Source organism: Notamacropus eugenii, chromosome 2 (assembly GCF_028372415.1).
Source record: "Notamacropus eugenii isolate mMacEug1 chromosome 2, mMacEug1.pri_v2, whole genome shotgun sequence".
NCBI lineage: Eukaryota > Metazoa > Chordata > Mammalia > Diprotodontia > Macropodidae > Notamacropus > Notamacropus eugenii.
In genome coordinates this window covers 528,186,920-528,202,985 of record NC_092873.1, presented here as the reverse complement: position 1 = coordinate 528,202,985, position 16,066 = coordinate 528,186,920, and the positions used below count along the sequence as shown (strand labels likewise).

The 16,066-nt window shown below is 51.1% G+C and overlaps 1 protein-coding gene across 2 annotated transcripts; it reads right to left on the bottom strand.

Annotated features, from left to right (window-relative positions):
* Positions 1 to 10,686: 10,686 nt before the first annotated feature.
* GADD45A (growth arrest and DNA damage inducible alpha) lies at positions 10,687 to 14,942 on the bottom strand. Of its 2 annotated transcripts, none has more exons than XM_072649796.1 (4): positions 14,649 to 14,942; positions 13,540 to 13,641; positions 12,873 to 13,125; positions 10,687 to 11,369 (listed from the first exon to the last, which is right to left on the bottom strand). In XM_072649796.1, the coding sequence occupies exons 2-4, from the start codon at positions 13,638 to 13,640 to the stop codon at positions 11,256 to 11,258; spliced, it is 468 nt and encodes a 155-aa protein (XP_072505897.1). In that variant the 5' UTR covers position 13,641; positions 14,649 to 14,942; the 3' UTR covers positions 10,687 to 11,255. The 2 variants fall into 2 exon arrangements, with proteins under 2 accessions (XP_072505897.1, XP_072505896.1); XM_072649795.1 differs by lacking the exon at positions 14,649 to 14,942 and adding an exon at positions 14,203 to 14,603.
* Positions 14,943 to 16,066: the final 1,124 nt, after the last annotated feature.

Genomic DNA, 16,066 nt, shown 5'->3' with positions numbered 1-16,066 from the left:
TTGTACTTTTTTCATCTGTAAACCATCAGAAAAAAATTTATACCAATACTTTCGTGTATATAAATGTGCATATGTTTTAACAGAATCACAAAGATTTATGGAAATGCAGAGGCATCTTTAAATCTGAGGCAGAGGCTGGAAAAACAAATGGTGGAGGATGTGTTAAGCTGTCTTCTCAGTTCTGTTTTAGCTAACTTTCTAGATTTTAAATGAAATGGGAAAGATGGCATTAGCACTCTGGTTACCCTGAATTTATTTTTCTTTTGAGCTATACATTTGAAAAGATGCAGAGGCTTAGAAAATGAATTCTAACATAAATTAGTCCTTGCTTACTGACCCCCCAAAAAATGATTATATGACTAAGTGAGTGAGTAAAATTTTAAACGATCTAATTAGAAAAATTATGAGAAAATTGAATCTAGACACTTCAGATTGAAATCTACAATTCCTGGCTTATTGGCAGTGGTACAGAAATTAATTGAATCATCCTTTTCTCTGAATCATAAATGATCACAGTTGGAAGTGACCCCAGAGGCCATCTGGTCCAACTCATACTGGAAAAAGTTCTCCAGGACAACATCCTCATATGTGGTCACCCACAGTCCTTGCTCAAAGACCTTCACGCTTCCCAGATAAACCATTCCACTTTCGGAAAGTTTCTGGTTGTTAGGAAGATTTTCTTGACCTTGAGCCTCAATGGACCTGTGTGCAATTTCTGCTTTCTGAGGCCAAAAAGATAAAATCCAATCCCACTGGAGATTTCCCTTCTCCAACCTGAATATCTCCAGTTCCTTCAATCAGCTCTCCAAATACATAAGCTCAAAGATCTACGTCCTGGTTGTCCATCCCCTGGATGTTCTCTAGAGAGGCTCTCCAGACCAAAAGTTCGTTGTAATAGAAAGAATATTAAACTGGGACTGCCCTCCACTGGGTGATTCACTTTCCTGACCTAACCCTTAGGTTCCTGGTCTAAGAAATGACAGTTGAACCAGATGACTTCTGCTCATTCCAACTGAACTCATTCCATGGTTCAATGCTCCTTCCTCCCCCACCGCCATCTTCGTGCTGTGAGCATCGCTGTTACAGTATCTAAATGTTGCTCCTTCCCTCATGTTGTCATGAGCTAACAGCCTTTGAAAGTGTGTGCTCTTGGTTTATTTATCATAATTGGAAAAACTGACTTTGTTCCTTCTGTGGTGATGATGGTGTTTTGTTTTCTTCGGATTTGATGAACTCTGTGACTTTCTCAATGTTCTTTGTGTTGTTGATGTAACTCCCCCTACATATCCTTCGAGTGTCCCTGGAAATTTGCCTTTGATTCCTAGTCAGTGAGACCTAGCTGTCTTAGAACATTCTCTGGCTACTTGTATGTTGTGTCGTGTATAACCTTGACACTGTGATCATCGTCTGAAAGACTGTCAAAGATGGAAGCATTTCTTTCCCAGCTCATCTGTTCAATAGCACGGATACCAATCAAATGAATTAAAAACATCATGGCTTTCTATACTGAATCAGCCTCTGTGTGTCTTACTCTGCTCTGTTTGCTGGGCACTTCATCAGAGGAGGGGGGTCTTCCCATCCCGCACGCTGCACATCCCCGGGGCTGAGCCTGTGGGGCCCAGGGATGTCCCCTGCATCTGAAGGCAGTGACATTTGAAGAGTATGTCTCCCTAGGAGACCATGCATGCCACTGTTACAGCCACCAATCCCAGGGTCCTTTGGTTTTGGTGCCTTTCTCTGTCTCGAGCCTGACATCCCTGCATTGGTCTGAAGCCTCTCTCCCCAATTCCATCATCAGGGGAGAAGGCAATTCCTGGCAGAGTGCCCGGGTCCCAGGCAGCCAAGGCCATGATGACTCTCCCCCTTTCATTGTGGTGAGGGAGGGGGCGCACAGATTGCCTACGTGCCAACTGCTCTGATGGGAGTCAAAGAACGCAGGTTCAAATCTCACCTCTGCTCACTTCACTTCTAAGCCTCAGCTTCTTTATCTATAAAATGGAAGCAGTAAAGCTCAGACAACCTGCCTCACTGGGCTACAGGAGAAAAGGGCCCCATAACCTTACAGGTAATGGAAGTAAAAGCAGTTTCTGTTCATATTCACTTTAAGGTTGGCAAGGCACTTTGCCCACGTCATCTCTTATACATTTAAGCTATTACTCTTTGTGTAATTGATCCTCACAGCGAGAGGGAGGGACATTGTCATGATCTCCATTTAACCAAGGGGAAAACTGAGGCCCAGACAGATTAAGTGATTTGGGTCACACAGCTAGTAAGTATATGAAGCAGGATTTGAACCCAGGTCTTACTGCGTGGACACACACACACGCACACACATACACACACCCGAGTGCCTATTATCTCACTGTAAATTATTGACATTACAAGTGCTGAATCATGAAGCTATGGGACATTTTTAGTCAGATGCAAAAGTTTCACCTCTGTGATGTTGGGAGCCTTAGGGAAGGGAGGGGTGGTCAGGACTTGACTAGTATGACAGTAGCAATGGGAAATGAAGCAGCTAATAATAGCATTTTTATCACATGTTAAGGTTCGCAGAGCACTTAACATAGTGTCTCACCTAGTCCCTATTACCAGCCCATGAGGTAGGAACTATGATTATCTCTATTCTACAGATGAGGTACCTGAGGCTGAAGGGGTTAAGTGACTTGTCCTGGTCCACAAAGAAGCAAGATTTGAATCCAGGACTTCTTGACCCCAAGTCCAGCCCCATTCCACCGGTTCTTGTTGCCTGTTGGAGAATGGGAGCTCCTACCCCTCCTGCCTTTGCCCTGGTCTTCATGCTTGTACTGAAGGGCCCCAGGTCTTCCTTCTTCCCAACTTGCCTTCCCCTTCCCTAGCTCAATTCCTCATACCTCTTTGAAGTCCGTAGGCAGTTTGGTGGCTCTAGATGGGACCTGGAGTCAGGAAGACCTGAATTCAAGTCCAGCCTCAGACACCTACTGAGACCCTGAGCAAATCACTTAACTTCTACCTCAGTTTTCTCACCTGTAAAATGGAGATAATTATAGGGTCTGTCTCCCAGAATTGTTGTAGAAATCCAACGAGGTCATATTTGTAAAGCATTAGCCCAGAACCTGGCACATAGTGGGTACCTAATAAATGCTTTTTCCCTTTCTCCTTCCTTCTGCTCTCTTCTCAGTAAACCCCCTCCATCCCTGTACTTTTCAAATAATCCTCCTTCCACCCACTGGCTCTCCCCTGAGGACACAGTCTCTGGATCTCTGCCCCTTCCCCCCCATAGCTAGCCATCTGCTGAGTCTTTTCAAGTGTCCTTCCAGAACATCCCTTTCATCTGTCCTCTGTCTCTTCCCACATAGCCACCTCCTATTATAGGCCCCCATGCCCTCTCTCCTGGACTATTGTCAAATTCCTAATCAATCTCTCTGCCTCTTTTCCCCAAATCCGCCCTCCACCAAGCAGCCAGAATCTTTCTGTTGTCCATGACCCAGCTCTTTGGTCCTGAAAGTGCTTCCAGTCTCAACTCCAGGCTCATTACACAGACACCCTCTGTGCTCCAGCTGACTTCATTACTGTTCCCTGTCTACAAAAAGTCATTTCCCACCTCTGAGTCTTTGTCCCCCACACCTGGACCCTGTTCCTCTTCACTGCCACCTCCTACGCCCCCCAGCTGCCTGTAAGGTTGTGCCCATGTGCGCCTCCTGTCCCCAGAAAAGTCTTCCCTTCTAGAGCCAGAAGGGTCCCACAGCAGCATGTGGCCTCCCCCCCCAAATGGTCATCATGTATTTTTAATATTACCAGGATCTGCTTCTCTGTAAACATGTGTCACCCCAGAGAGTATAAGCTGTTTGAAGACAGGGTCACCTAACTTTTGCATCTTTTCCCAGCTCAGCTCTCACATGAGAAAAGCTTATTGTTGGACTGATTGAAGAGTTATAGAATTAGAGCAGGCAAAGATCTTTGGAGAAGCCCCAACCCTCTGGCTTACATATTAAGAAAGTGAGGCCAAGAAAGGGAGAGCATCTCTCTCAAGTTCTTGTAGGTGTGGCAGGATTGGAACCCAAATCCCCTGGCATCCTAAGGCAGCCTTCTTGCCGGTAAACAGCGCTCTCACCTTTGCAGTTCACATAATACAGAGGAGATAAGCCACTGTCCTTGGCAGAGGGAAAAGCCACCTTAGGCCCTTACATGTGACCCTGAGCAAGTCACTGAAATGGAGTTTCCTCCTCTATCAAACAAGGGGGTTACTCTGGCCTCTCCCAGCTCTGAATCTGAGAGTCCATCCATGCTCCAGCACTCTCTGCCCCTCCTGGGCCTCCAGGCCCCTCTCAGCTCCCGCCACCCCATGTTTATAGTCAGCTGCTCCCTGCCTAGCCTTCCCCTCCGATATAGACTTGTTTTGAACACACCCTTTCCCATCACTGAGCAACCCAAGCAGATAAACACCCAGGCAGCTAAAGGTGAGTTGTGGGATCTCGGATCTGCAAGGGAAGGATTTCAAAACCGTCTACACTGAACCCCTCTATTCAAAGTAAAAGACACAGTCCATGAGAGAAGGGATTTGCCCAAAGTCAAAAAGCAGGCAAAGGGGCAGGATTGGAATACAGAGCTTCAGACTCCAGGGTCACTCACGTTGCTCTGCCCCATCCTTCTTTATGTTGTATCTACTAGCTTTAAGGCACAATGCCAGACACTGAAGGGAGAAGGGGAAAATTAGCCCCTGCTTTTGTGGTCTCCAGAGGGACCTTGAGCCTTGCAGATCCTGTAAAGGACTGGTCAGGCCAGTCCCCTCCTTTTCTGGATGAGAAAACAGGGGAAGGACTTCCCCAAGGCTCTACAATTAGTGAGGGTTAGAGTTGGGTTTCCAACCCAGGGCCTTCTATCCCAAATCCAATGGTCTCATCACTGTGCTGACAACAACAACCTGTTGCTTGCAAACACATAAAATGTTTGCCAAGTGCTTTATAAATATTACCTCCTTATATCCAAACAGCCCAGGTAGGTAGGTGCACTTTGTTATCCCCATTTCACAGAGAAAAAAAAAAGAGACACAGACAGTTTAGTTGACTTGCCTAAAGTCACACAGCTAGAAAGTATTTGACTGGATTTGAACTCAGCTCCAAGTTCAGCTTTCTATCCAATGCATCACCTGTATATCCCAAATCTAATGGGGTTTCGCATTTTGTATCTCTCAGTGAACTTTTAGAGGAACTTGAGTTCCCTGTATTCTGGCAGCGGTGGCACAGTGCCCAGTAAATACAGGATAATGGGACGAAGTATCAGATGAGGGAATCAGGAATGTCTTAGCTGCAAATTCTGTGACATTGGACAAGTGCCCTGGGCACCAAGATGACCCTCCTTCAAATGCAGGGTGACAGAAGGAGGGGCCGGAGAGGAGACAAACTGTGGGATTTCTTTTGTGTCTAAAGTTCTTTGGGCCCCCAGAACCACTGTAGCACCGCCTAATTTCTCCCCAAATTTAAGAACAGAAGGTCCAGAGTTCAGGACATGGAGTGAAAGAAGGATGTATGAACTGCAACATATAATTATAGGGTTTTTAAAAAGCTATTTAAAGAATTATTTCCTGACATTTTGCTACCGAATCATCAACAAGGTAATAGGACAGGAGGGAGGGGTGCACAGGGGACGGACCTCACTGTAAATCTTGCCTCTGCTACTAAAGTGGACAACCTCGCACCCAAGCCCTGAGCCTTGCTTTCCTGATCCGTAGAGTGCGGCTAATAACAGCATCTCCTTCCTTTGCTTATCTAGAGAATCAAGAGACAAAGAAGGAACAGCCTCCCAGGGCCCAGAGTCCACCTGTGGGTGGTTGCAAGACTATTAGTGGACTTTACCTTACTCCTCCAAGGCTAGTGTATGTCGGAGCTCCCCAATGTGGTCCAGCAGTCACTCAGCAAGCATTTAATAAATGCCCGCTGGGTGCTGTAAATGCAAAGACAAGGAAACCGTCCCTACCCTCAAAGAGCCAAGGAGGCCAATGACACAGAAAAAGCTTGAGGAAGTTGCCAAAGAGGAGAGGAAGGTTTTGTCTTAGACCCAGGAAGTACTGACAGGGTATGGTAGGGCATCCTGGATTTGGTGCTGAGGCTCTGCGTTCCGATTCTGCTCCTCCACTTACTCCCTACGAGACCTAGGGCATTAGGAGCACTCTCGAATTTCCCTGGTGCTTTAAGGATGGCCAAGCTTTTTACAAGGATGATCTCGTTTGAGGTAAATGCTTTTATGAAACCTATTTCACAGAAGAGGAAACCGAGGCACAAAGCAAGTCTTTTCCTCGGAGACAGGGCCGCTTCATGGACAAAATGAGGGGCAGGCAGTCGCTGGCCTCCGAGGTCCCTTCCAGCCCCTCTGATCCATCCAGGGAGCTTCCGATGCCAAACAGTCTCCTTTCTTAGGTTTCAGAAACTCCCCAGCACTTGGTGACGGTGGAAAGCTGCCTCCAACCGCCTTCCCGGGGCTCAGAGCCCCTTATCTTCACTGATTAGATTGAAGAAGCTTCCCTCCCCGCCCCGCCAACCCCCCAGGCTAAGATTGGAAGTCTCCCTCGGCTTCCCGGCGTCTCCCTCCCAGCCAAGGTGGGCGGTGCCAGGCACTTGGTAAGCCCCCCTCGGCTGGACTCCCTCCGCGGCCCCGCCATGCCCGGGGCATTTCGCCGCCTTCTCGGATTCCGCCAGTCCTGCGGGAGCAGCGTGGGCAAGGAGAGCTGCACCCCCCCCCCCCGCCCAAATCAGGCTCCTGGGGCACCCCCAGCAAAGAAATGCACATTCCCAGGAGGCTGGAGACCATACACAGCCTTTGTTCTACCTGGGGAGGGGAAATGGCTGGTATTGGGGGAGAGGCAGGTTCCGCAGAGTTTACCCAAGGGCTGCCACCCGGGGCCAGGGCCAGGGAGGGGCTGCAGGCATGCTAGGATGAGACCCTAGGCGAGGCACCCAGGGGGGAGGGTGAAATCGAACACAGCCCCTCCCTTCATGTTCTCAGGCTCGCCTAGTCCTTGTGGATTCCTCACAATTCACTTTAAAAAGAGATCAAAGGAGCCCAGACTTAGAGGGGGAAAGGGCTTCCCCCTCTGGGCTCGTCCGACGGCGCTTTGTAGAGATGGAGAAGTGGAGGCAGCATTGCTAGGACAGCTGTCACTGCAGCACTCCGGGATCTTCTTGCGTGTGCAAAGAATGAAAAAAGGACAAGACAGATCGCTTCTGTCAGGAAAAGATAAAGAAGTCCCGGGTCTGCGAAGTCTGAGGCCTCAGGAGGCTCCCGGTGCCGGGGGTGGGGGTGGGGGTGGGGTGTGGGCCAGGGGCGGGGGCGAGTCAGGGGAGATCCGGGGGGAGAACCCGCGGGAAGCCGGGAGCACCTGGGAGAGATTTTCTGCACACGCGGGGCAGATGCAAACGCTCCGCTCTAGCTCCAGAGGCAGGCTCCCTTCCCTCTCCAGGCCTCTGCTCTCCAGGTCCCAGCCCCCCGAGGGAGTCAGAGAGCGTCCTGAGGGCAGGGAACTGATCTGGCCTTTCTTGGCATCCAGGTGCCCAGCATGGCGACCACCCAGCCCCCGAGACTCTCCTAATAAAGCCTGGCTGATGGATTTACCAGGGAAATCCACGGAGCCCTCTTCTGCGTGACGTGTAAATGGGATGAGTGGTGAGGACTGAAGGTGTAACCCATCACCCACCTCCCGCCCCAGAGGACACCCAGAGGCGAGAGGCGGGTCTTTGGAAATGGCGGATCTGGGAATTCGTCTGGAGGAACTCTGCACCTCCGTTAGGACGAGTTTATTTTTGACTTTTGATTGGGGAACAGTAGGATGGAGAGGTAGCGAGGTTAAAAAACTAATGAAAAAATATTTTTGAAAAATATAAATACACGCTAGCTTGGGGGCCGAGAAGCCCCGGCTTCAGATCCTCCTCCTTACTACCACGGGTGTGACCGAGAGATTTGAGCAAGTCCCTCACCACTCTGAGCCTCAGTTTCCTCATCAGTAAAATGAGGAGCTGGGTTGAACTAGATGATGTCAGAGGTCTCTCCCTGATGCTTTGGGGCCACAGGTGTCTTGTCTCCTCCAAGTAAATTATATTTTATGTCTTTGAGGAGAGACACCTTGTCTCTGACAGAGTTTGGTTTCCATCTCCAGTGTTTGTAAAGTTCCTTTACAGCGCTTAAACTGAACAAAAGAGCTCCAACTACCCTAGGGCAGGTAGATGCCTCAGTGGATAGAGAACTGGCCCTGGAATCAAGTAGGACCTGAGTTCAAAGGTGATCTAGGACACTGTGTGACTCTGGGCAAGTCATTTAACCTCTCTCTGCCTCAGTTTCCTCATCAATGACCTGGAGAAGAAAATTACAAACCAGTTCACTGCCTTTGCCAAGAAAATCCCAAAGGGGTCAGGAAGAGCAGGTTCATGCCCTTTCCAATAGCACAACTGTCTTTTATCCAAGGCAACGGGAGGATAAAGAAACTTCAGTTGTGACCAGACAGCCAGGAGTCACAGGTAAGCCCAGAACTAGTACTGCAGCAGCTTCAAGTAGATCATCCTTCTGCCCAGGAGAAATTGGAGAGCGTGTCCCAATGGCAGCACCCAAAGCCCAGGAACGATCGATGCCCTTGTTGTCTTACTTGGGACACCCTGCATTCAGCTGGGACTCCTGAAAGGCAGAGACTCTCCCTTTTTGGTGCTTTAATTAACAAATGCTTTTGGATTGGATCCCAATAGAAAAGGAATGATATGAACCCAAATCATTAACACTTTATCACACTCCAGGAGAAAAGTGCTTTAGGACTAATTGGTTCTTCTTTGCATTTTCAGCACAATGAAGAGTTCAGGTAGAGGTGGGGATTGGGTTTACAGCCTTCATTACAGCCAGATTGAAAAGAGAGGAGGGGGAAGGTTTATGTGGGATGCATTTTAGTTTTATAGAATGATTTTCAGAGTGACTGCTGAAAACACAACCTTTTGTGGCCAAAGCAGCAACTGAATGTGGATCATTTCCAGGGCTTGGTGGATGTGTTTACAAGCTACTGGGCTGATTAGATTACTCTGGGTTGCCTAGAGTCTGCCCTGAGGACAGTTGCAGAACTTGGAAAAAAAAAGGCATTACTGTTGAGAAGGTCCTTAAACAAACCAGCCCAAATACCAAAACGACAAATACTCTCTTTTCTAAGCAACAGTTTAGCCTTACTTTGTGTTCTCCTCTGAGCTCTAGGGAGCTGTTTGAGCCTGGCTGTATGGCCCTAGACGAGTCACTCTTACTGTATATACCTCATCGAGTTGATGTGTTTTCTCCCTCGTTAGAATATAAACTTCCCAAGGGCGGAGATTTGGCTTTTCCTTTTTTTTGTATTCCCAGAGCCTAGCACACAGTAGGAGCTTAGCACTGTGCGTGGCATACACAAGCGTTGATCTAATTTCACTCAGGTCCTTAGCATCTCTCCACGCCAGGCGGGTTGAAAGAACGTTGGCTTTGGAATCGGAGGATCTCAGTTCAAACTGGGCCTCTGCCTCATTAGCTGTGACTTGGGACAGATTTCTTCATCTTGTTAGGCCGTAAAAGGAGTCTTTGAGGGCCTGTCCACCTGTAAATCTCTGATCCCAGGAAGATGATTTGCATTGGTAGAAGTTTTCACATTGGGATTTCCCTACATATGAAGTCCTGGGTCTGGATAAGAAAAAATGAAGGCACCATGTAGTACTTAACTGTACTATAATTCTGCCCCCCTCCCCCATACCCCAAGAAGGAACAAATAGCCTTGGGGAAAGGTCCTTCCAAATTAAACATGCAACCTTCTTGGTTTAGGTATAGGTTAAAAACCTCAGCTGCTTTATTTACTTGTGGCCTTATCACCTGGGAATAAGTAAACTGCAAGAAACCACCCACATACCCCCAAGCACCAGTTCTGGGCATGACCCCGCACTAATTGAGTTTACAATCAACAGAAGAAAGCCGGCACTTGCAGCAGATGTGGACTGGAGAAACATATGGACCAGGGGGGAGGGGAGAGTCCAAGTCTGCTAATGTTGCAGGGGGGTAGAATAGGGGTGTGACAGATCACCAGGCCATCCCATTTTCTCTTTCTTCTCCCAAGCTTTTTCTTGGGGGTAAAGGATACAGTAGACCATAGGGTGGGCAGTGGGAAGGATGACTCCCCAGGGTTACATCAGCCCTCACCTAACATATACAGTAGCCCAAAGTCACATCCACCCTCTGAACTAATCCCAAGAGCACAGTAGGCCTTGGTAGGTATTCATTTGCATCCATTTGGACAAGCTCACTTCCATCTCGAAGTCCATCATCAAGTGGAGATTTGGGGATTTTAACTTTACCAATTCTGGTCTTCCTCCCTCCCCTTTCCCACCCAGTTAATACAATTTAACCAAATCCCCTCTATCCCAAGCACACAGCAGCAAGGGAGGAGGGCCACTGATCTGCAGGCAGTTGCTGCTGGCCCCGGAAATCCCAGAAATCTTTGCCAAGCCACCGCAGCCCTAATGTTCCCGAGATAAGCCAACCCTGCAACCAGCAAGATTAAGCCCAGAACTAGAGCCTGAAGTCCCTTCCTTAGCTACATTTGCAAAGATACAGCCCCTGCCCACCCCGTCCCCAGGCTGGAGTTCCCAAGGGGGAGGAGTTGACTTAGTTTTTCTCCTTCTCCCAACAAATTCCAGTAAACAAAAACCAAGGGCAAAACAGGAATAGTGCAATTACTCTATTGGTTTATTGCAGGTATTGTATTCCAAAAATTTATAGCATAAATAACCTTTCATGTCATAAAATAACTTAGTACAATTCATAATAAAACTCCAAGAATTTAAACATCCCATCAAAATACAATAAAATATGGTTTTTAAAATATAATTAACCCCTTTGCGCTCTCATTTCAAGGGCATATAAACCGAAAAATACCCAAACTACTGCTGTACATTTAAACTTCAACGATGCATATTTGGTTTATCTCAAGGTAACTCAACCATCCTAAATGAATACATTTTCCCCCTTCCTGCATGGTTCTTTGCCAAATTTTTTTTTTGTTCCTTTTGACTTTCGCTGGTTTCCAAACAGCTTCTGCCTTTCATTCCCTTCTCTTTCCTTCTGCAAAGTCATCAATCTCCGGTCCCCAAGAATGTGTAGTTGGACTCAGTCAGCCTACTGGACATCAATTTCTGTAATCCTTGCATCAGTGTAGGGAGTAACTGCTTGAGTAACTACAAAGGTATTTCAAAACTTCAGTGCAACTGGGCTCAGTTACTTTCAGTGGGAAGCCATCACCGCTCAGGGAGGTTAATCACTGGGACCCACTGATCCATGTATCGGCTTTCCCGGCAAAAACAAATAAGTTGACTTAAGGCCGGATCCTTCCATTGAGAGGAATGTGGATTCTGGAAAGAAATGAATACTTCAAGTTAAAAAACTGGTAATGCATTTTTCAAAACCCAAGCAATTTGCTAATAATAACCAGGACACGGTCTGTGCAGGGGAAGAGGAACATGGGGAGTTCTATTTCCTACTAAGTGTCTCAGAGAAATAAATTAACGTAAGGCTTCCCCACCCACCACCGATGGCCCGAGGGGTTGCTATGGGAAACGCCCAGAAGCCTCGGGTTAATTTCTTGAAGGGGGGGCGGGGTGTCACAGGAGAAATCTGAACCCAGGGCTCCCAGAATCGGAAGGCTGGGCTGGGCTCCACTCCCCCCACCACAATCTCTCTCTAGGCAGCCTTACAAAACATTACAAAAATATCCGCTATCGTTACATTTTTCCTGGAGTTGATCCAAGCATCTCAAAGGCCCTGTTCTCCGGTGGGAGCACAAGACCGGCCACACACAATCGTGGGTTTGCATGAGTGATAACGATCTGTCCATATGAATGACCTCCTCCAGCACTACAGCGGACTGAACCCTAGGTGGCCCCGTTCTTTGCACATGAAAGCAGAGAAGTAGCAATAAGCTACTAGAAGGCAGAGGATTTTTATTTTTCACGGTTACAGATGGCACCTGGAGCTGTGCTTTTGGGGCATCTCTTTTAAGGACTAGGGTAGAGGGTGGCCACAAGCATGAGCTCACACGTTCAAAGCATCAGCTCGATTTCATAATAGTTAAACTACATACTTCTTGCGGCACTTAAAAAAGAACAGAGCCAGAAAAAAAAAAACAAACCAAGCTGTTTATTCTCTGGCTAGCTTTAAAAAATTGATATTTAAAAGGCCAAAAATAAGTGGAAACCAGACCTTCCCAGATCAATGAAGGAAGATGGTTCGATGGTCTCCTTCCAACTCCAAATTTACGCTCCTCTGCTCTTTACCTCTAAACTCAGGACTTGCCTACCCTCCAACAGGCATGAAGGTTAAAAAAAAAAAAACCCTCCCTTTTTCAAAAAATGCAAGTTTTCAGGGAAATTTTCCACTGTCCTCCCCAATGGATTTCCAGGGAATTAGCAACGTCTGCCTCTTTCTTCCCCCCCCCCCCCCCCCACAGTGTTCCTATTTATAGCTTGGACTGGCAGAGAATGGAGGTGACTCCTTAATGAGGGTGAGCCAGGAATTCACTTGGCTTTATCTAATCTGCACTGCTAAAAGAATTAGTCACGGGAGGCGGACGGACAGAAGGAGGCCGCTGGGCGCCCGGGGCGCTGACTCATGCCCAGCGATCTCTTCCGAGCCGGCCAGGCAGCCCGGGCACTGGGGAGAAGCAAACGAGTTGGGGCATGTTCTGCGCTGACAAGAGTCCTGATGATGAAACCAGCACCTTTCGGTTCAAAGTCCAGCCGGCCTTTGAAGTGGGGCAAAAGGCAGCCCCCTCCCCCTTGGGTGCCAGCGCTGGCTCTCGGGGCGGCCATCAGGTGACGATCAGGTGGAGGCCGCCCATCCCCCTCCAGTTCACTTACCGTCACCAGGACGCAGTGCAGGTCCGGGGGCTGCTCGGCTCCCCCGCCCGAGGCTGTGGCGGTGGCCGAGGCCGGGCCACCCGTGCCCAGCAGCAGCAGCTCGGCCAGGCGCCCGGGGTTGCTGACCCGCAGGATGTCTATGTCATTCTCGCAGCAGAAAGCCTGGATGAGGGTGAAATGGATCTGCAGGGCCACGTCCCGGTCGTCGTCCTCGTCTGCGGCCAGCAGGCACAGCACCACGTTATCGGGGTCCCTGCAGCGAGGAGGGGCACCCGGACGGTCAGGGCCTGGGGGAGGGGGCGGGAAGGGCTCCCCCACACACACACACTGGCAGCCCGCAGAGCCCCCACCCAGCACGCCCGAGGAGCTCCACAGATGCACGCACACACAGGCAGGAGGGCAGCCATGCCCAGCCGCCAGCTCCGTGACGCAGGCACACGCGTGCCCACCACGCAGGGACTCGCTCCCACACGCATGCACCCAGCGGCCCTATCCCAGAAAACTACAGATAGTGGAGTTCCCAGAAAAGGAAAGGGCAGACAAAAAGGGAGGGGGCGGTGTGGCAGAAAAGAGTATCCCCGAAGTGGGGCGCACGGTAGGGAGGGGAGGAAAGTGGGGCGCGGAGGGGGAGGGGAGACAGGTGCTCGCCGCCCCCTCCCCCACTTACACATTGAGCAGTTTCGCCGCCTCGTAGACCCCAACCGTGATACTCCGCTGACTCAGGGCTTTACTGAGAACCTCCTCCAGGGCATCCCCGACCTTGTCCATCCTGACAGCGGGCACAGGGGAGGCAGACCCGTCAGTCACACCCGGGGGCAGGTTCAGGCTGGGTCCTTACCCCCTCAGCCCCACCCCCATGCCCATGCACACAATTCCACAGCCAGGCATCCCCGGGGGTCACGAAACTGGGCATTAACTTCTGCAAACCCGACTCTCCCCCCTACCCCCCCACCAGCCCCGCACTTAGCTTGTCACCTCCCCGCCCTGCCCTCGCAAGCACCCACACAAGCGTGCCCACGACCAAGTCCACATGCACGGGCCGGTGAGAAAAGTGCCATTTCCCACTCGCCGCCCTCCCCACACTGGGGACATTTCCTGTCCTCGGAACTCAGCCCACACCCCAAACTGCAGACCGCAGAAGCCACGGGCGGGGGCGGGGGCCCCCCCACGGGGCCCGGCGGGGGCTTCTCCAGCTGGGGCTCCTCCAGCTGGGTGCCAGGGGGCAGCGGTTCTGCCAGCCCGGTGGTCCCCCACCCCTGCTCGCGCTTAAGGCAGAGCGGTCCAGCCCCTGCCCTTTTCCCGACAGGGCAGCGCTGCCCCCCCAGCTCACCCTTCAGTTTTCTGTTCTCCGGCCGCGAATTCCTCCAAAGTCATATTGCTCTGGCAGGTCCGGTCCCCGTCCCCCCCCCGCCCCCCCGCAGCGCGGCGTGCGCTGCAGCAGCTGCTGCCCCTGCCCGGCTGCCCTGCCCCGGCTGCCGCCCGGGTCCTGGCGCCCCGGCTCTGAGCTGCCCGCCTGGCCCGGGCTGTGCACCGGTTGCACCGGCTGCAGCAGCAGCGCCGCCTGGCTCCCTCGCTCCGGCCCGGTCGCCCTGGGGCCGCCGCCGCCTCCTCTCTGCCGGCGGCGGATCGCTCGCTCCCTAGTCCACCCGCAGCCTCAGGACGCACCAACAGACTGAAGCTGCTCCACAGCCGGTGAAGGACAAAGAGCCCGGCTCCGCGGCGTTATCCTACCTACACCCAGCCAACCAACTCCAGCCTTATTTGCATACGACTCACCCATTGGAAGATGCAAATCAACCCTCTCAGGCAATTTGACCTTCTCGCAGAGGCCTAGCCGGAGAGAGCCCCGCGGAAAGGGGCGGTGCCTGCAGGGGGCAGGACCCGAAGGGGGCGTGGCTGGGGGGGGGCAGAAGGCCTCCCGAAGGGGGTGGAACACGCTCCGCCTCGCCCTTCCCATTGGCCCTGGGCGGCTGAGGAGGAGGAGCCTGGAGCGGAGCTGGGCAGGGTAAGGGAGTCCGTCCATCCCGCGGAGCCGGGGAGGTTTCAGGTGTCTCGCTGGCCGCGCACGTTTTTGTCCGCGTTGGTTTCGTGCCCTTTTGTTCCAGAGGCTCGCTCCTAAATGCCCTCTGCGGGGCTCATGCCTCCGGTAATTATTAGCGAGGGCAGGCCCCACGTAAAAAGAGAAAGGAGGGTGGCCAGCCCTCAGGGGCGAAGTCCGCGCGCCAGGGCTGTTTGTGCCAGTCTGGGCAAGGGTGCTTATTATTAGGGCGAGGATCTCGGTGCCACCGTGGCTGCGTGGGCCTCTTTGGGGCACCGGGTGCTCGGGGGGGGTGCTGGGGAGCAGAGGTCGGCTCCCTTCGGGGGCCTCCCAGCTGCCAGAGGAGAGGGGCATGGGCTTGCGGGTGGCTGGCGCAGCCCCGGGTCCCCTTTGGCATTCAGAGCTGCTCTCAGCTCTGAAAAATGCATGCCCCCTGGCACCGGAGCAGTGCCCTGAGCCCCCCTGTGTGTGAACTCGGAGCCCAGGGGAGGCTGGCTCACTGCAGTTACACATTTTGTAAAAATAATAATAATAACTGGAAAGTTAGGCAGCTGATGTTGGGTGGCATTTTTTATAGCGCTTCAAGGTTTGAAAAATGCATGTTATCTCCTGTGATGCTCGCGACAGCCCTGGAAGATGGGCGCTGTTATGATACACATTTTACAAATGAAGCCAATGAGGCTGAGAGGGATGGAGTGACTGGCCCAGGGGCACCCAGCTAAATGTGAAGGGTGGACTTTGAACCTGGGGCTTGATAATATAAGTTAGCACTTGGCAAAGGCCTCCCTGAGGACTTTGGGAGGTAGGCACTATTATCATCGTCATTTTACAAATAAGGAAATTGAGGCAGACGATGTGACTTACCCAGAGTCAAACAGCTAGCAAGCCCCAAGGTTGACACCGGATCTGGGTGCTCCATCCATTGTGACACCTAGCTGCCCTTCTGGCTCCAAACCGAGGACTCTGCCTTTCTATAAGATGACCTTACTTCTTGGGAAATGGGAGTGATTGCCAAAGCTACCTTCTATGGTGGCAGGGGGTCAGATGGGTAAGAAATGGGGAAACTGAGACTGAGAAAAGCAAGCTGATTTTTCTAGAGTAACAGAGCTGTCAGGGGTGGATTTTGCACCCACGTCTTGCTGTATGAAACCTCCTT